Source organism: Alligator mississippiensis, chromosome 14, assembly GCF_030867095.1.
Source record: "Alligator mississippiensis isolate rAllMis1 chromosome 14, rAllMis1, whole genome shotgun sequence".
NCBI lineage: Eukaryota > Metazoa > Chordata > Crocodylia > Alligatoridae > Alligator > Alligator mississippiensis.
Genome location: NC_081837.1, coordinates 36,240,504 through 36,260,927, shown reverse-complemented (window position 1 = coordinate 36,260,927; position 20,424 = coordinate 36,240,504). Strand labels below are relative to the sequence as shown.

Sequence of the window (20,424 nt, the reverse complement as noted above, 5' to 3'; positions counted from 1 at the left end):
CTTCAGTATAATTCTCCTATATAACCTGAAGAGGCTGCACATTTCTTTTGGTTTTGAAATGTCAAACAGTCCTACCAGATTGACAGCCAAAATTGATATGCATTAATATCTACTTTCTTTTGGATTGGACTGTTCTTGCGACTAGAAATCAGGGCAATTCTTAGCAACGGTGCACACTGAACTTCCAAATTTTGCTTGTTACAATAAAGACATTTTGAAAAGCTTCTTAATTAAGATTTCCCACCTCAGGAAGGCAGATAGAAGTTGAATGAAACTATAGCAACAAAAAGGGCAAATTGGAGGGAAAACTCACTATAGAAAAGTTTTCTTATTTATCTTCTGAAAAAGTTAAGATTTTTGCAAACAGCTTTACGATATCTATAGCAAACAGCTTTATGATATCTATATATACTCAATCACATGCTTTGGCAGATTTCCAGGGTCTTAACACTAAATATTGACTGAACCCCATCTCCTACTGCTGCAAGCTACAACCACCACGAGACGGATACTCCCTCCAATTTTGTTCATTCAGAGCCAACATATCAGGAATATGTATGGGTTATTAAATATTCTGTTTATTGTACTGCATTTACAAAGAAAAAAAAGACAATGCGTCCAAGTAGAAAGAATAAAAATGTATTTTCCTTCAGGTTTTAGACTGACACAGCAAATACAAATCCTTTAGTGAGCACTTTATGGCAATTTGAAAATGAACCTCAAGTGAGCAAGCACACAAGGTACAAGACCGAATCCTGACAGCTGCTTCTGCATGTCTTCAGCCCACAAGCTGGCTCTTTTACTACTAGCAGAGGATAAAGGTCTCTTCTGATCAGGGGTGGGGGGGAACAGATCTCAAAAACAAGTCTGCAGCCCCCCTCCCTGCCCCTGCTATGAGCACGTCATTCCTTTAGGTCAGCCAGGTTGCTGAAGTGCACAGGGCTTGATGAGCTCTAGCAATACCAGCAGAAGTTCCATTAACCCTGCCAATAAGACTTCACAGTATTTAAAGAGAAGGTAATTGTTCTAGTAATCCAATCCTGTCTGTAATCCCCTTGCAACAGATGCAAGAATGATGCTTGGAATCAGAGTAAGAATTCCAGGTGGCTGGAAATATCATTCAGCAGTTTTACTATTTTGGTATGTTTCTCTCCTTTAACATTGGACAAGATGCATAGAGAATCTGACCTAAGAATCCCTAAATGGACATGCAGCATGGATTTCATTAGTGGCCCGGTCAGGCATTATTATTAGACAGGACAAACAACTTTTGACATGGATTAAGCAATGGCACCAGTTTCGTGGATGAACGATTGTTATGAACTGAGATGTCAAACACACACAGAAAGTGACACGTAACAGGCTCACTGGCAGCTTTGGTATCATATCTCAAATAGTGCCTGCTTGGCCTTCTGTGAGGTCCAGAGTCCTGCAGCAGCTTCTATCCTCTGAGAGCTTCATGATCCCAAAGGCCTGTTTGGTCCATGGTGAGGAGTTCCAACACTGCCAAACCTTGCTTTAGAGTAGGATGCAATGAATCTGTAATAGCTTGGGCAAGTCTAGGAGAGACCATCATAAAACTAGCAAATGCTACAATTCTTTAACTTTTAATTAAAATAACCCCACAAACTTCAGTTACGTCCAATCCCCTCAGGGAAGTTTAAAAAGCTTATATTGTATTCTACTGAGCAACCTTATTTGGTGCGATTCTAGGAAGCATCAGCTGACCCTGTGTTTACAGGGAAAAGGCCAAAACACTCTTCTCCCATCTAGTTCAGCTGTCCTTGTGTTAATGCCCACGTACCCAAATGCCTCAGAAAATAAAAGGCAATCCCATTCAGGGCTGTTACTTATAAAGGCTAACACCTGAGGCAGGTTAACAGAGTAGAAATCTTTACAAGTGCGGTGTTTCAAAGTCAAAGGATAATGTGGCTGTAACACACAGATGCCACCACCCTCTCTTCAGAAGCAAGTAGTCAAAATAAGAGCAAGAGTATGTTCCATCTTTCTAGAGTGAAAGCCGACTGCTTACTGATGCAATGGCAACCTTAAGCAAGGCAAAGGAAGTGCCAGTGGGGGGTGGGGAGTGGGGGTGGAGGGGGCTCACAGCTCACTTAAACGTCTAGGACGAAATGCCTGAAGCATGGCTACCTCTCTGCAGCCAAAGGGTGTACACATCTGTACTCTGAAGATTGTGCGTTTATCTGTTCCAGCTTTTGCTTTTATTTCCCTTGTCAAGTTTTAGTCCAAAAGGCTCAGGCATTCAAGAGAGCAGAGCAGGTTTCACTGAATTCAGAAACTAATCTGAACACTGGGGGGAAAATAGTACTAAAAAACTAGTTTTTAAATACAGCTTGTTTCAAAAACAAAAAAAGTGGCTAAAACTAAAGAAAATTATTTGACTGGAAAGAATGTACGAAATTACCCAAGGAACGGAACAGGCCCCTAGGAAAGGATGGAGGATTCCTAGTCCTTTGCTCCACATGAAGTTAAACACCTTAGTATCACCTGCTATTTATGCTGCCACTACCTACTAGATGAGCAGTGGAAAAATTAACTCCCCAGTCATTGAGCTAAGGAGGGAGTCACAGGTTTTCACATCCCTCTCACAAAACAAAGGATTGCTGTAACTTAGTGAAAGGAGTATATTCCAGTGCAGATCAGCTCACGCTTACAGGATATAGCATGTTAACAGTGAATAGACTCAGGGGCAACTTCATATTCCAGTCAGTCAATTAGTCTTTGGCAAAGCCCAATCAAGGCAAAAATCAGATGATGGTGCCCATTGGCTGAAGAGAGTCCCCACTGAGTCAAATAAGCAAATTCAATTGAACAGGTTAGATTTATCTAAAATCTTGGAAGCCTTTAAGGAAGAGCTTCACACTGAAAATGAACATGAAAAAAAATGGATCTAGGAAGGGCCAGCTGGATGTATGTATGCTACGCTGTAAACCAGAGAGTAGGGCTGTGGTACTGTGTTGAAGCCTCTAGGAGTTAAGCCAAGGGTGCCTGAGACACTCTCCTGCTGTGGCCCGTTTCTCCGGAACCAGCTCCAGCATAGGTAATAAGAAGTCTGTGAATGCAGCTGCCTCATCTTGAGGCCACTCATATTTCTCCACAAGGACTTCAAAAAGGCCCCAGGGCTTCAGTTTGGTGATGTGCTTCAGATCACCTGAAAACCAAGACAGACAGATTAAGTCACCAATGGCAGATGTTCGTCTAAATCAAACAGGGGAGAGATCTGGACAATGTTGTCTTGGACAGGAAAATCTCAACTGTTGTATCTCAAAATTTCACTCTTTAAATCTGCTCTTGTAAACTGGCCTTAAAAAGAGTGTTTCCAAGAAAGTCTTATGTCTTCTCTTCCTACTTCTTACCAAAGGCTTGGATACAACTTGATTACTTACTATAACTTTACGATATAATGCAACAAACTCAGGTACTCAGACTGGCTGAGAAAAGAGGCTCTACAAATAGCAGCCAGATATCTCCTGTTCAGACCGGTAAATCCAATGGCACAGGAAACCTTCACTCTTCTTGCTCCTGCTCAGATAAAACCAATGTATTTTACTCTAGAGTGTTTAAAAGACCCTTATTATACCATAAGCTATCATAAAGAGATTTTGGGCCTGGCTGTAATATAACTCCGCCAGTTTCCTGTCAGCTTTCTCTGCAGAGTTATCACTTTCCCAAACAAGACTGTATATCTTTTTAAATCTACAGAAGAATAACCTTTAAGGTTTGAAACAGCATCTTTCAATTTTTATTACTGCAGGAAACTACTTCTCCAGATAGATTTAGATAGGTACACCAGAGCTGTATACATGAAGAAATTCAGATACAAATTACAGCCATCATTTGATAAACACCAGCTGTTTAACGCCAAAAGATCATTCAAGGAGCTCTTTACAACAATCCCCTGCAATCTGTTTAGTCAGTCTATATTGGATGTGGAGCACTAGTACATTCTCAGTTGCTAGATAAGAACACATGTATATCAATGCATCTTTACTTTGAGATGATCCTTAGCGTTCCAGGAAGACGATTTCAGGATACTGCTTTACTGGGGCCTACCTACAATTACTATGAAGTTCCAGTACTATGTATTCGAACACTGCTAGGGGGGAAAAAAAAGATTGGCTTTACCTTTTTTGGTGAAAAACTCCTTAGAATATTTTCCTGCCAGAATGAGCTTGCGAGGTATTTTCCCCAGAAGTTCTATAATCAATGCAATGTGATCTGCATTTTCCAAAACATTTAAGAAAGAACAGAAACATACAACAGGTATCAATATGAGGCACTCCATATGCAGCAGAAGCTTTGGACATTGATAGAGCAAGCAGCATGCAAAACTCCAGTTGGAAATCTTTTCTCTCTCATTGCTAAATGGAAGGGAGTGGATGACCAGTATCTGATTTTTCCTTCTGAGGATCCAAAGACTCTTTCCCCGCTATCTAAGGATTCAGGACCCTGAGAAACCCTGCTTTCCTCCGAGATGTGGATGCTATCCACATCCTGGTACCTGGGAAGAATGGTGTCATGGAAATATTTTTGACTGAAGAATTCCTGAAATTATTTCCCATAGAGGGCAAGGTACCTTGGAATCCAGTTCTACAATATGCACAATGTGGGCTAAAACAACGGGAGAAGAGGAGACAATAAAAGGGACAAAGATGGGATAAAGCAGGATAAAGGAAATACAACTTTTTTCCAGCTTTATTTAGACAATATTTAGGAAGGCAACCGGTTTAAAAGGCAACCTGCTTTCGAACTTGGCTTTAACTGTATGAGGTACAAAAGAAAAAAAAGGCAAGTTTTTAAAGGAATATCGAATCTGAGCTTGTATTACTGAAGAACTCTGCCGAGTACCAGACTGGAAGCACTCAATCCTCACATGAGCAGCTGAAATATTAAGAACTTTTCTTCAAACGTCTTTGAGGTCCAAGTTAAACAGGGATGAAACATTTTAAATACCTTCCAAAACTGAATTGTTTCAGATTTGCAACAAGGTAGTACAGTCTAGTGGATAAGGTACTATATGCCAGGACTCAGGGTAATCAATTGGTTTGGTCTCATTTGGATAAATCACCTCCTTTTTGCTTCCATTTCCATTTGCATCCTTTATGTATATGGTAAGAATTCATCAGGGCAGGAATAAAGTGCCTAGCTCAATGAAGTTCTGATCTCTTTGATTTTATTAGTTTTCCGTTTGCCCACAGAGTCTTCCAAAAACACAACGCCCTACTCAGTGGTTCCAAAACTGTGCTCATTGGTAAGGAGTCTGCAGACTGAAGTGACCATTCCCTCCAACTGAATAATTAATAAGGGACTCTCATAGTCCACACACAACAAAATAAAAAAATTGAGGACTGACAGTGGTCTGCTGGTCCAAAAATTTTGGGAACCTAAAAATGTCCAATTTAATTTCTAGAAGATGGCAAATTTTATAATCCAAACTAGTTTCATAGGGTCTAATAGGGAGCTCACCCACTAGCTTGTTTAGCCATGGTCATGATGCAAAAATACAGCGAAGGTCAGAATGGCATTTTGGATGAGCTGAGTATTAAGAAGGGGTGTTACACTGTGTGATCTCCATGAATTTCAGCTTTCACTAGTTTTTGGATTTTTACACCAAGAATTTTTTAGAGCTAGCTGAAGAGGCAGCTAGGTTTGCCAGCTACATTCAGTAAAGCTATGTCTAACACAGGAACACTTGGAAAAGTTAAGATGAATCAACCAAGACAGAAGTCAACAAGCACATAAATCCTGCTGCCATTCAGGGGCAATGCGACTTTAGTGATATTGCTGCAGTCCAAAGGCACTCAACTCCTGATTTTACCCACCTAGCTGAGTCGCATCGACCTTACTGAGTGTTCCCGCATCAACAGCTGTACACATCACTGTTTCAGATGAATACTGAATTGCTTAGGCTAAAACATAATGTGTAAAAGTTCCCAGCATCAACAATTAATTTATTTTTATTAGGTAATTACTTCTCCAGTTTTAGGCATGCAAAAATATATGCAATAGTGACTAGGGTATTCTTTGTGGAGCTTTCAACGGCTTCTAGAGAGAGAATTAATAGCTTGCTGATTAAACTAACATTTTGGTCCAAATCTCATGGAATGCACGCCTTTTAGTTTTCAATGCCTTTTGATCCATGTTTTTATCTATTCAGTAAACAATCTGACTTTCTATAGCACATGGTGGTGCTTAGGATTCACACACTGTACTTGTTATATAAAATACAGCAATTCCTGCTACTGAAGATCACTACCTCACCTAAACTGCTGCAGCTGGGGCATGGAAGGAAGGAATAATATGGCAAGATACTTGTAAGGCCAGGCCTCCTCAACTTGAGCACTACAATCAATGCTTTTGAGGGGCTGCTCGGACCCTGAATATTGGGAAAGTTTCAGGTGCTGAAGCAGACTTGGCATTTAGCGCTGTTAGAGAGCTCAGACATTCCTACGACAAGAGGGTTTACGTGCATTCTGTGCCGAAACGATGCGACAAGATGGTGCTTGCCCACTTGCAGACCATGTGTGACACTCATAGAAGTGTCAAAAGAATTTTACTGGTGCAACAATAAGCCTCTGCTCCAGACTCATGTGGATCAAACCAACAAGCATAAAAAGCACAAAATCAAGTTACTATGAAGATGTTAAATGAGGTTTACACATTAGACTAAATGTGATTTTTCAACTACTTGATCAGAAGAAGGGCTCTAAAGTGACAAAATAGGGACTGTATCAGGAATGTAACTTGTTTAAATTTGTGGGAGCCACACACCATCACCAAAGGTACACTATTTTTCAGTATATGCAACAGACTTAATGGTTACATATTAGACATTCTGCAATTATGGACCCAACTCCTTAAATGTCACGATCTACAAACCCACAGGTAAAATTTGCCTTTAGAGAGTGAAGTCTCTGGAATTTCAGTTCTTTGTTGCTGGTTTCATCATATTCTGGACATGCACAATAGCTGTATTCACTAGTAAATGGAAAGAGAACAGTTCTGGTACCTCTATATTTAGGCTAATGGGCAACAGAATGAATTGTTAGATAATTGTATTACTTATGTAATTTCTGTTTGAGACTTAAGGCACAGTCAAAGGCTGTCACAGACATCATCTATGAATTAATGTCGCTAGTGCTGACGTCTCACTAAAGAAAGCAGTGGTTAAAATAAATCATTTTATTCTGAACAAAGTCTTAAGCTGCCAACATCAAATTGAGTAACAACTTGCACAGATTGCAGTTATAGCTCATTACCATTAAATCTATTCATTTCCTCCTGCTCATTTTAAAAGGCAGATAAAGGCATCACTAGAAAAAGCTGTAGTGAGGAAGGGCAACAGTAAAAGTGTTCATTACAATGCATATTTATATACAAAATTCACCTGCTGCTATAGCATGTTTCTGGTATTTAGAGGTGGCCATTTTACTGGTCTCTTTCTGAGATCAGGTTTGCTCAGAGCACTAGGACTCAGAGGAGACCTGTAATACATTCCCAGCCCGCCCCAGACTATTCTGTCATGTTGAAAAGTCAGGTCCCATCTGTGCCTCAATTTCTTTATCTGTAAAGTGAGGATAAAAGTACTTGCTTTACAAAGGAAAGCCTTTTCAGGTTTATAAGCAAACAAACACCAAATAAAAGGAAGGCATATTATAAAACTGTTCAGTGTCACTTTTGTTTGTATGATCAGAAGTCTAACCATGTGCATTATAGAGATTACACGTTCTGGTTTAAAGGCATTTGGAATACAAACCCATAAAAATCAGGGATCGCTCACAGAACCTACAAGAAACAAGAAGGACAACAAAGGCTAAGGGGTATACTCAGATTGAATAGCAAGATGAGAAATGGAAGCAGCAGCAGTAAAAGAGAAGGTTAATTTGGTATCAAACAAAAACTAAATTTTTACTGATCAGCATCTCGCAGCAAAGCCTCAACAGCATGGATGTTTCCTAATTTTACTAACTTAGGGCCTGTTTACTTATGCAAAACGTCTGTGCTTTAATGTCTTCCAAGAAGCAACTCTTTGTCTCTGGACAATCCCTCAATTCACTGCTATCTCATTTTTCTTTTAAAAAAGACACACACCTTCATCCCGAGAGTAGTCTTCTCCAGAGTGAGGCTCAAACAGGTAGTCTCCTGTAGCTAATTCAAAGGCCTAAACAACAAAAAAGTAGTGTTAAATCACATCAGGCACCTCTAACTGCTGCTGCTAGAACTACACTCGAGTCTTAATTTAGAATATATTCTGCATATGTCATGGCAGCTGAGGAGACAGGATTGTTCTACGTTTTCCACCAAATTAAACCTGACATATACATTGTAAAGTGCAACACATTTCAAAACCCACAATGCTGCACCTTATAGAAATATCTCCATCACTGTCTGAATCATAGCAAAATGGAGAATCTATGAACTAGAAATTTAAATCATTAAAACAGAGTGCAAAATTTAGGATCCACATACTTGACCCCGGCCCGGATCTCATATTTAGAAGTATCACAAGCATGCAAGATACTTGGACTAAAAAGGTGGGGTTTCTTTTATAAAGCTTCCTCCAAAAAAGCAGTCTGCAGAAGCTCAAATTTTCTAGACAGCTTCTTTCTCGATCTCTTTCTAGATTCAAAAGCATTTTTGATTGACTCTGAATGAAGCTGACACACGACACCTTCACGTGTGAACACGTCAGTGCTAAATGGCACTTGCATTTCAAGAGCTTATATTTAGGCAGCTGTTCACAGGCCTTTGTACCCCTAAGAGGTCACAGTTACTGAACCCTCACAATTACCAAAACAGCCTCATATTTACCACAGGAGGCATGCACATAGACAGTTATCATGGAGTAGATGACACACTAAGTTCACATACCAGCTTACCTGGTGATAAATTTGCACATGTGCCCATATGCCAAGTGTTTTATTTATTATTTAATACCCAGCACTAAGGCTGCCAAGAAATCTTCCAAAACTGACTCAATTTATACTTGTTTTATTTCAGGAGCCTGTAAAGATCCTTGAACAGGCCTGCCAGACTAAAACTGAGTGCTACTCTGGAACATCACAATATCTAAATGTCTAGCTGCTAGCTCATTTAACAGCAACACTTCTTATGATGTGCTCATTCTACAGTTCCAAACTGGTTCTCAAGGTCTCGCAAAGGCAAAGAGGACAAAATTCCTCTTACCAAGTTTCAGACTTCCAGCTTCTTGTCAACAACATACTTAATGCATTATGCATCAATACAAGAACACTGAGTGTACTGAAAATCTGAAGTCTGGAGAGAGTGTAAAATATTTATCAAGATAAACACCAAATGAACTGCCTTGTTAGACAATCTGCATGGGGAAGATTTAAGAGAGTGATAATGCATAAATCTGAGGTTTCTGCCATATAATTAAAATTTAATATCTTGCATAACACGTGGAACCCCTAGCTATAAACCTACACAATTTTAAAACTAATGGATCTCTTTCAAGAGAGAACTCTCAATCTGTGTCTTCCTGATGAAGGTCTGAAACAAACCAAGAACCACTGGAGAGATGATTAAAAACAAGCAGGAAGTTAACTTTCCTTTCTTCCTTGTCCTTATACTGAATCAACTGTATAGTTGGAAAGACATGTTGGACAAGCTTTCTTGAGAAGACTGGACGAAGGGCAACTTGTGTCCAAAAGTCTGTCTAACATCTTTCAACTATAGGAGTTGGTTTAATGAAATGACATAACTGCAGACCTTGCTTCTAGTGTATCCCTTTGACTAATCATTGCTTCAATAGCAGTGCTCTTAATTACAATTTTAAAATCAGTCACTGTATCATAATATGCCTTTGGCATATCAAGGCTGCAAGATGCTAACCCCAAAGGGAAAAACCGATGCAGTATACTAAGGTATCAGAGCAAAGAAGCACACCCCTTTGTTACTCTGCGCAGATCTAGCCTTGTCTATCTTAGATGGAAGACACACAGAATGCAACAAGCCCAGAAGCTTCCTAGATTGGCTAGGAACCTAGATTCCTAGGTTGGCTTTAAAGTACCGGGCATTTTCTCAGAGCCAGCAACCGATTCTGTGACGCAGTGAACACCATGTATAGGAACTGCCAGGATGCTCTGCAGCCCTGGGTTCACTCTGGTTACTGAACTCACCATACAAGCTGTGCTCCAGATGTCAGCAGGAGTGTTATAACCAGATCCAATCAATACCTCCAGGGATCGGTATTGCCTCGTCTGAATATCTTCAGTGAAGTGCTTGTGCTAAAGGTGAAAAGAAGTCTTTATTAAAATGCAAGTGATCTTTAATGGAAACGATGCTATTGAAGTGAAGACCAGAACAGTGATGTTTACAGAGACATCTCCCAGATGAAGTGTGACAGACAAGACTTTAAGGAAGTGTTTAAAAGAGAGGAAAAAATTCTGTAAGAATTAACATGATCTAACTACAGACAGCTTTCCTAGCAGAAACTTTTCTTCAGAAGCAGCAGTAGGGAAGATGGCCGTTCTAAAAATTAACCTGCCAAGTGTTATCAAGTGACTTGTGATTGTTAAGCAGGCTCATATCTGATAGAAACTGTCAGTATTTGACAAATCTGAAACATATAGCCTGAACAGCAGAAGGCATGCTTACTACCTAGACTCGTTTCAAAATAATGAGCTTGCATGTTAATGCTAGAGAATTAAGGAGGTCAGACAACACCACATCAGGAAAATTTAGAATTAAAGCAACTGGCAACGTTTTGGTGAACAAAGGTTAAGTGTCATTATATAGCCTACACTAAACTCCAGGCAGACACATAATTATCATAAAACCAGGTTTTAGTTCCCTGGAACTCTACATTCATCATTCTACATCTCTCTTACCAGAGAATGCTTCTGTATCTACCTTAAGTACCTAAAGCTACGAACACAACTAGGACACTGCCTCACTAAGTGATGCAAGTCAAACACAGGGCCCTGAACACTTGGGACATTTCAAAGTATTTAGCAGCTTCAGTCTTTTACAAGCATTTATATAGGTGGTCTCCTACTCAAGATTTCAAACTGGCTTAAGAATACTGCAGTATATACAGGCTTTGCAGGGACAAAATTGTTTACATTCAGTCTTCTGCAATCAGCAGTCAAGCTAATGAGCTACAAGGATGGCTACAACAGGGAACAGCAGAGGATCTTTCAAACACTGGAGGGATAGCAACATGATTCTTCCACTCACAGAACTGCATAGGAGCAATAAGCATTTTCCATCTTTTATTTAAAATAAATAAATAAATAAATAAATAAAATAGATGGTGCCTTCTACATCCTCCCTAACTGGGAACAGATTAGAAGCTTTGGTCTGTTGACCCTAAAGAGTTTTAAACTTACCACCCAGCAGGCATTTCCTAGGTCAGCTATCTTCACTTTAAGCTTATCAGCATTCTTGGGTTCAAGAGGATTAAGGAGGAAATTCCCAGGAGTGGATTTTCCTAAAGGCAACATGCACAACATCTGATTAAATCCACATGGACAGTGCCACCATATGCTCTCCAAATCCTACATGCTTTGTTCTACAAGGGATGCACAATGGTCACTGATCAGAACTTTCCCCTTCCTCAAAGTTTAATTACTAGAAACTCACTTTAGTGTCTGATAAGGTGATAGAAACCATCAAGATATTAAGATTGTAATGCTTATAACTACAGTAAATACTAAAAATATTTGGCACAACACAGTTAGATTTGTTTCTTAATCTTGTAGCGGGCTATTTAGTACTTAACTTTTTCTTTACAAGACATGTTCTGCCAGCCAGTGATGGTCTTGGACATTGTGTATAGAAACTTTAAACAAAAAGACACTTCCAACTAGAAAGGAAACATTCCCACTTATAAGCTGACCAAAATAATTAAGACATGCTTGAAAAGAATTAGTTCTTTTTAAAGTAGGGAGGGACAGAATGAATTTGATGAGAACATGACAGCAATTTATATGCTCCTGATCACAAAAAAGGCATAACTGTCAAATGAAACCTGCAGATTCTATGAAGGTGAAATTATCAGGACAAGGCTCACCAAGGTGGCCTCAGACAGGATCAGGTCTGACTATGTAAGCTGAGACCCCAACATCAATACTACATTCTGTTCCGCGGCACAACTCTTCCCAAGCAAGGGAAAAGAAGTGGTTTTTCTCATGTATAGGACTCCTCTGATACCTTTATTCACAGATGAGCCATTTTCATTCTCATCCTCTGAGGGTAGCTCTGCCTGAATACGCTGTTGCAAATGGCTAATCTCCTGCTCATTATATGATTGCTCTTCGCTTGAAGTTGCCTGACACACCATGGAATCTAGCACCTCAGAAATTATAGGTACACATGAGTCCACCATGGTTTCTTGTGGTCTGTCCTCAGAGTCTCCGTTACGCTGGCTGTAACTACAGCCATGGAAGTTGTTCTCCTCCTGTGCTAGAGGGTCCTCGCCACAGTCATTGGCATTATGAAGATCTTCCTCAAGATGCTCAGGCCCTTGGTTGTTGGAGTCCGAGAAGCCTGTCATTTGCACTACACCGTTGCAATTGATTTCCATGATGCATTTTTCTACGCCACCATCCATTAGGATAGTCTGCTCTTTCACATGAAGGTTTTCATCTAGGACAGGGAGAAACAAACGGAAATCAGAACGCTAATAAAAGTACAAAGAAAACTACAAATAGACTGAGTAATAATCAAAGCAAGGCAAGTGCCATACTTCTTTAGCCTGGGGGTGTCAAACATAACCCATGGGTTGCATCTGGCTCCCAGAGCCTCTATCTGGCCCACTGGGCTACCAGTGACCATCAGAAGTTGGCAGATGTGACCTGCCACAGAATATGGGGATGTTTGGCCCTGCTGGCCAGAGCCACCAGCAGCAAGCCTGGCTCACTACTGCAGCTGCTCCCAAACCCTTGCTGCACCCCCAGACTCCTTATACCCAAACCCAGCTTCCTGCTGCCTCTGGACTCTGTCCCAGGCTGAATTTGGTCTGTAACAAACCCCGCAGTCTGGACCCAGCCTGGGGCCCCAAGCAAGTCTGACATCCATGCTTTAGCCTATTTTATGCCAGCACAATATTTTGCAGGTCCCTCAGACTCGATGGAAGTTTTTGCAACAGAATTCAAGAACATTACACAGTTTTCATAAGGTTACCAGCTTGACTGCCACATGCTCTACAACTGTCCACTCCAACTTTACCAGCTTGGCTGTATGAATAGTACTGTGCTGCTGTACATACAGTTGGATGCAAGGCCCTACAATATGCAAGATTCATACCTGACTTGTGTGGTAGCCCTTCATCTTGTGGACTCTCTTTCAGAAGGATGTGAAGGGGATTCTGAGCTTCTTCCTGATCTGTAGGCTGTGTTTGAACTGGGCTGGATTCCTTCTCCATTTCCTCTATCTCCTGCATTCGCTTTTCTAGTAGTTCAGCTTGCCGTTTCTGTTTCTTTTTTAATTTCTTTTTCTTATTCTTTGACATTTTGTCAGCCTGCAAGGAAATGAAAGGGGCAAACCTCTTAGGGGTTGGTCTGGTATTTTCTACTTTAAATACCCCCCACAGCAACAGATTTAATTTAGCAAATTATTTTAGAGTCTGTGAAGAATCTTCGACTGACAGCTTTGCTGACTGAGTTCCTCTTCCATCAATGAAGCAAATGCAACCACTGTGCAAGCCTTTATCTAGTGCCTTCCAGTGGGTCCCAATCCTGACCTATAAATCCACCTTTTGGTATTAAAAAGTTGTTCAGTCTTTAGGGCCTGTATAGTCCTTGGATTCCCACTGGAAACACCATAAAAAGCTTGGGTTGCAGTGATATCTTAAAGATGCAAGTACCTCTCTCCAAAATGTGCCAACACAGCTGATTAATGTTTATATAGTACAAGAACTTGTTAATGTTTCAAGGGCTTCTGGTCCTCCTGCTGTGCTCCCAAAACAGAATTCCCCGATGCTAAAGAACAATCATACAAAAGCTATATACGAGTACTTATAAACAATCCACAGCTATACTTACTGGTTTGGGTTGCGGTGCAGTACTCACTGAAAGGGAAGGGAAGAAAAGTGAGTTAGTTGCTTGCATTACACTTGTACAGGAATATAAATGCAACATATAACTTGAGCAGAAAAAGTGATTTTTTTTTTTTTTTTTTAAGCCAGTAACCTCTTCTGCAAAGCAATACTGTTTTTCTGTGGATAGTATGTACTGCTAAAATGTGAAGTTGCACTAACACTAAACCGCAATTGCCTTCTTACTGCTGTACATACATTTGTGTAAGACAGGTCAGTGGCTTGTTCTATATGTACTGGTAACAATGAACTTAATTGTATCGTCCAATCCTAACAGTTGGAGAAAAAATGATTTTTCAAAATAACAAACAGCAGACACCCACCCAAAATAGCTCATTGCAGAAATTGTTAGTTAAGCTTCAAATGAAAGTCTGACACAGCAGACTCATTTGATTGGTGACCAGACCAAAGCCTCCTATTATATTATTTCATAGAATCATAGAAAAATTAGGGTTGGAAAAGACCTCAGGAGGTCACATCTAGTCCAACCCCCTGCTCAAAGCAGGACCAGCCCCAACTAGATCATCTGAGCCAGGGCTTTGTCTAGCTGGGTCTTAAAAACCTCTAAGGATGGAGAATCCACAACCTCTCTGGGTAACCTGTTTTAGTGCTTTACTACCCTCCTCCTGAGAAAGTTTTTCCTAATATCTAGCCCAAACTTCCCTTACTGCAACTTCAGACCATTGCTCCTTCCTTGTTCCGTCATCTACCATTGCTGAAAACAGCCCAGCTCCATCCTTTTTGGAACCACTGCTCAGGGAGCTGAAGGCTGCTATTAAATCCCCCCTCAGTCTTCTCTTTGCCAGACTATTTAAATAAGCCCAGTTCCCTCAGCCTCTCCACACAAGTCATGTGCCACAAACCCTTAACCATTTTCGTCACCTCTGGACTCTCTCCAATTCGTCCGCATCCTTTCTGTAGCGGGAGGCCCAAAACTGCCTACAGTACTCCAGGTGTGACCTCACCAGTGCCAAATAGAAGAGAAGAATCACTTCCCTCGATCTGCTGGCAATGCTCTTACTAATGCAGTCTAGTATGCTGTTAGTCTTCTTGGCAACAAGGGCACACTGTTGGCTTGTATTCTGCTTATTGTTTACTGCAACTCCCAGATCCTTTTCTGCAGAGCTGTTGCTTAGCCAGTCAGTCCCAAGCCTGTGCATGGGATTGTTCCATCCTAAGTGCAGACTTTTGCACTTCTTGTTTTTGAAGCTCATGAGATTTCTTTTGATCCAATCTTCCAATTTGTCTAGGTCTCCCCGAATCCTAACCCTACCCTCCAATTGATCTACTACCCCCCTTCCCCACCTGAGCTTGGTGTCATCTGCAAACTTGCAGAGAGTGTACTTCATCTCATCTTACAGGTTGTTGATGAAGATACTGAACAAAACCAGCCCTAGGACCGACCTCTGGGGCACTGTACTTGAAACCGACTACCAGCTAGACAAGCCATTGATTACTATCCTTTGAGCTCGACGATGCAGCCAGTTTTCTATCCAGCTTATAGTCCATCCATCCAACCCATACTTCTTTAGCTTGCTTGCAAGAACGTTGTGGGAGACCACATCAAAAGCCTTGCTAAAGTCAAGGTATATCACATCCACTGCTCTTGCCGTATCCACAGAGCCAGTCATCTCAGCACAGAAAGCAATCAGGTTGGTCAGGCATGACTTGCCCTTGGTGAATTCATGCTGACTGCTCCTAATCACCACCTTCTCCTCCAAGTGCATAGAAATGGATTCTTTGAGGACCTGCTCCATAATTTTTCCAACAATTGAGGTGAGGTTGACTGGTCTGTAGTTCCCTGGATCCTGCTCCTTCCCTTTCTTAAAGATAGGCACTATATTTGCCCTTTTCTAATCATCTGGGACCTCTGCTGACTGCCATGAATTTTCTGTTTGACTTAAAGAAGATGTAAAGCATACACAGCAAGGAGAGATGCAAACTAGGACCCTTGAGATACATCTACAGGACACCCCCAGTGTGTCTGAAGAGAGATGCTCTTGATTGCACCTTGCTTTACAGGGAGCACCCTCTGCAGCTGCTTAAGAATTCTGACTGGCATCCTTGAGGGCAACTAGAGGGATACCACTAGCAAAGGTTTAATCACTGCATTTTTGGGTCAGAGGCACAAGATCAGGAGTGGATGGGTACAGCATGCTCAAGTGTCCCTCCCTGGACGGTCAGTGACTGAGTAGACATACTCGAAGTCTGAATGCCAAAACTCAGAGAATCTGCCATTGGCCTAGTCAGATTTATCTGTGCTTAATGGTTCTCAGCCAGAAGTTGGCCCTCTGAAAATATAAAGATGTCTATGGCATGTAATGCAACAGTGTGGAGATATCAGAACTACAATACAATGGAGAAATATCAGCTCTGGTGCCAGAATCAGTACGGCCACACCATGACACTTGTGCGACAATACTGCTTTTGCTTCCAGAGTTTAGAAACCAGCAGCCCCTTACTGAATTGAACATTGCAATAGTTCCTAGACATACTGGTACACAAGGAGATCACGACAGGGAGAGTGGAGAATATATATGGAGATTCCAAGCATAAACGAAACCTCGTCTGTACTGTCATTTAGAAAATGTTAACGCACCAGGGAAACCATTTATATTGGCTTAATCTCCTCTCAGGTGTGAAGTCAGTGAACAGGTGGCGCTTGAATCATCTTTTCACAAGACTGCCAAGACAGACCACAGAGTTTTATAACAAAGATTTTTACAGCACTCTAGGAGGCAAGCTGTCTAGAACACATCCAAGATGTGCCATGCCACTAATTTTTACAAGCACTTTTGAATCTAACATTTCACCTGGCTACTTTTACTGCACTGTAATAAAGACGGTGCAACCGTGATACCATCCACTTCCTTTGTTTTAACCAACTAACTTCTTGTAAGAATGTGTGGCTGGTGTGGGAAATGGCTTTATAGAAGTGATGTAAAGTGCTTTTTGTTATTTAGCAATGCTAAGATAAGAACTAGAGGATTTTCTCTTGTCAAATTGGTTACAAGCTTTTTTGACAACACCAGTTTTCAGTGGAAAAGGCACCTGCAGAGCCAGATGGAGGGGGAGCCCCAGATCTCTGCCACTCTGTTGCTTCTGCAGCCAGCCTGCGAATGTACTGGTCATTAACACACAGAAGAATGTTCTCAGGCTTAATATCCGTATGGATGATCCGACATTTTGCGTGCAAGTAATCCAGGCCCTGCAGAACCTGCAGATACGAGGGGAGGACGTGGACAGTCAAGAAAAGCAAGTAGCGGGCAAGCAAGAAGAGAAGAAATGAAGAGAAAAACAGTATCAGAGTTAAACTAAAGAAACTCTCTTCAGTAGGTATTTAAAAACTTGTTAAACACCAAGGCCAGCCTGGGATGTTGCTACCAATTTAGGATACTGTTACTATGGAGTTAAAGAGGAAGCGTGTGTACAATTTCAAGTGTAATTAATTAAATGCTCCATCTCCTCCCCACTCTGCTTGATCTACCACTGCTACAGTACTAATGCTCACTTAACTTTTAAAGCTTCCCTCCTTCCTCTCCTTGACAAAGTCACTGTTCAAAGCAGACCTTCAGCTAGTCAAGATGCAAATTGTGACAGCTGAAATACCTGTGGGCTAATATCTTCAGAGAAAAGACTAATCTTACATTTAATTGAACTGTTTGTGGGGACATGCATCAATAAGAGTTTAAGGCTCATTTTCCTGCATCTAACAAGAAAAATTTTGCTCACAAAGGAATTCAAGGAATGAGGGCATTAACAAAGACTGAATTGAAACGTGCCTGTTGGATGATTTTTTTGACACAGGGGAGTGGAAGCCCCTGATAATTTGACTTGATGATCCACTTCAGAAGATGATGTCCTAGAACTTCAAACACCATACAGATATCTGTAATTAGGTCAAGGAGAAAGAGGGACATTCTGACCCAGTGAGCCTCCAGCATTTTCAAAACAGAGCTAAAAATAAAAAATAAATCCAATACAAGGAGCTACTTCTGTCACCTAAGCTGGCAGTTCTTACAGACACCCTTTCCCTCCCAACACAGGTGGCTATGCTAGGTGTTAGGAGCAGCACGTGGATGTGAGCACTCTCAAACAAACATTGCCACCGAATACATACACCCCTAGTATAGCTGAAGATGATGTTGGTTTTATGCAACGGCTGTAATGCAGCAGCAACAATATCAGATTCTGGAAAGAGACCACTTATGCAGTGGACCATGCATGAACTGCTTAAGCACAATATCTAGCTGAAAATGCAAATTCCAGAAGCATCTTGGCTCCTACCCCAGGCAATAAATAAATAAAAATCACACCTCCATTTCTCCACAGCTCTGAACAGGCAACACAAATCTCAAGATGCCAGCCACTTGCAGAACATATTTTTCCCCACTCCCTGCTTCTTTACCAGTGCCACACTGACATCCTTATTATTTTTTAACTGCATTTATATTAGCTCAGTGATTCACAACCAGGGTGGCATGGGCTCAAAATCCTTTCAAGGGGGCTGTGGGGTGCCATACACTGTTTGTATGCCTAACGGTGCTAATATGATTCACAAGATAAACCCACAGATTTCAAACAGGAATCCATAGTGTTAAAGATATTCTGCCCTATTGTGGTCTCTGAGTTCTTTGCAACAAAAAAAATGGCTGTTATTTTTCTGCAATCAAAAAATGAGTAAAAACAAACCTTGCCTGCCTATGTCCTTAGACCAAAATGGCTACAACCAACAAGCCCACATCATATATATAGGGACAATCAAGGGTTTCTCTGTTCCCAGTATTACAGGTTTTCAATAACCCAACAGTTTCTAACCTACGTCATAAAAATGCATTTTAGAAGCAACGTTGCATCTATAAGTCTTCTAATGTCCATGCTAATGTTTCTGATTTAAAGCCTACTTACGTTGCCAAGTAACAGACCCTGAAGTTTGCCTACTTGTGCTAGGGCACATCCCTGATATTTTGCAGTACCTTCACTCTTTTCAGTCAGCCATTATTACAAAGCTGCTATCGGCCTGACCAAGGTTCAAAGAGAGAGGGGGAAAAAGCAGCAGCTATTCATCTGCAGTCTGCACTCGAGTACAGCCACTATTTTAAAATCATGACTCAGCCGAACGTCCCTTCCGCACAAATGCACATAATTTCAGAGTCGTAAAGTAAATGATTATTCCAAGTATGTATTCTGCAGACACCTTCAAGGCCTACTGAAAAGAGATTTTTTTTTTTTATTGTTTTTATTATTGCAGACTTGCTTTTGGAGGATAAAATGCCTGCCAAAACACCGTTCAAACTTTCACTGGCCTAAAAGCGATGCAGAAAACGTCCATACTAATGCAATGCTCCACACTTATTCCAAAAAGGATACGGGAGCCATTCACTCCTGAGATCTTGAAGTCATCTAATAATTGAACCACTCGCTCTTTATTCGGATCACTGGGATCACTGTTGCGGACCTGCATGGAAAGAAAATAAGGAACACAAGGTAAATCCTTCAATGGAATTCCTGGGCTAGGAAACATTGGGAGTCACAGGAAGGAGCTTTAAGAGGGATATGGATGCACCTATACCATGTCTCTTTCCTGTTTATTTCTTAACACACAAAGCATTTCAAACAGCACAAAACATGTCTACATTCATATGAATCTGAAATAAGGTAGAATAAGAATCTAAAACACAAAAGCTACTTTAGAATAGCCCCACAGGTTGATACTCTTACCCTCAAACCCAGATACCTCATTTCCATTCGGTTCCCAGATCTCAAGTGGAATAAATAGGAAGACAGGTTCCAGAACAGGGAGTGTTTTTACTCATGCAGCTATTCTGTAATAACCTGGTATACAACCCTCCTCAAACCAGTAAGATCCAGGGAAAAAAGGAAGACCACCAGAAGAGGAAAGTGCTGTGTGCAGAAATGGCTGGCAACAGACTGCACCCATGTTGTCGCTGCCTCATCCCCTTCAACTGTAAAAAGTGCTCAGGCACAGTGAAAAGAGCTCATTGTGCACGTGCCACAAAGCCAAAGGGGGTGGCCAGAATTCCTTGCTGTGAACCTGGGTGTCAACCAACATGTCAACAGAGCTCCTGCTGCAAGTGCCACAGGTGCTGTGAGCTCAGAGCTCACTGGCTGGTCAGCACAGGGCCTGCCCAGAGTCCCTGCTTTCAAGCAGCTCCGAAGCTTGCTGCCAATTGCTCTTAGAGCTGCAAGCATCCTTGGGATGCTGCTCACCCTTTTTCTCCCCAAGCTGCTGAAATGGGGAATGGGGAGGAGAGGCAAATTGAAAGCAAACAGCCACAAGCGCTGAACCTGCTTGAAAGCAAGGACTGGGCAGACCCTCA

General features: G+C 41.3%; 1 protein-coding gene across 3 annotated transcripts in view; it reads right to left on the bottom strand.

Moving 5' to 3' along the window:
* Positions 1 to 558: 558 nt before the first annotated feature.
* Positions 559 to 20,424, bottom strand: part of SRPK1 (SRSF protein kinase 1) — a 47,242-nt gene continuing 27,376 nt past the window's right edge. For all 3 annotated transcript variants that reach the window (XM_006276887.4, XM_006276888.4, XM_019492514.2), the window contains 11 exons: positions 19,454 to 19,541; positions 17,866 to 17,972; positions 17,135 to 17,300; positions 14,031 to 14,056; positions 13,294 to 13,507; positions 12,199 to 12,633; positions 11,376 to 11,476; positions 10,164 to 10,271; positions 8,113 to 8,182; positions 4,147 to 4,239; positions 559 to 3,172 (listed from right to left, as the gene is read on the bottom strand). In XM_006276887.4, coding sequence (XP_006276949.3) covers positions 2,988 to 3,172; positions 4,147 to 4,239; positions 8,113 to 8,182; positions 10,164 to 10,271; positions 11,376 to 11,476; positions 12,199 to 12,633; positions 13,294 to 13,507; positions 14,031 to 14,056; positions 17,135 to 17,300; positions 17,866 to 17,972; positions 19,454 to 19,541 — 1,593 coding nt within the window. In that variant the 3' untranslated portion in view covers positions 559 to 2,987. The remainder of the gene's footprint in view (positions 3,173 to 4,146; positions 4,240 to 8,112; positions 8,183 to 10,163; positions 10,272 to 11,375; positions 11,477 to 12,198; positions 12,634 to 13,293; positions 13,508 to 14,030; positions 14,057 to 17,134; positions 17,301 to 17,865; positions 17,973 to 19,453; positions 19,542 to 20,424) is intronic.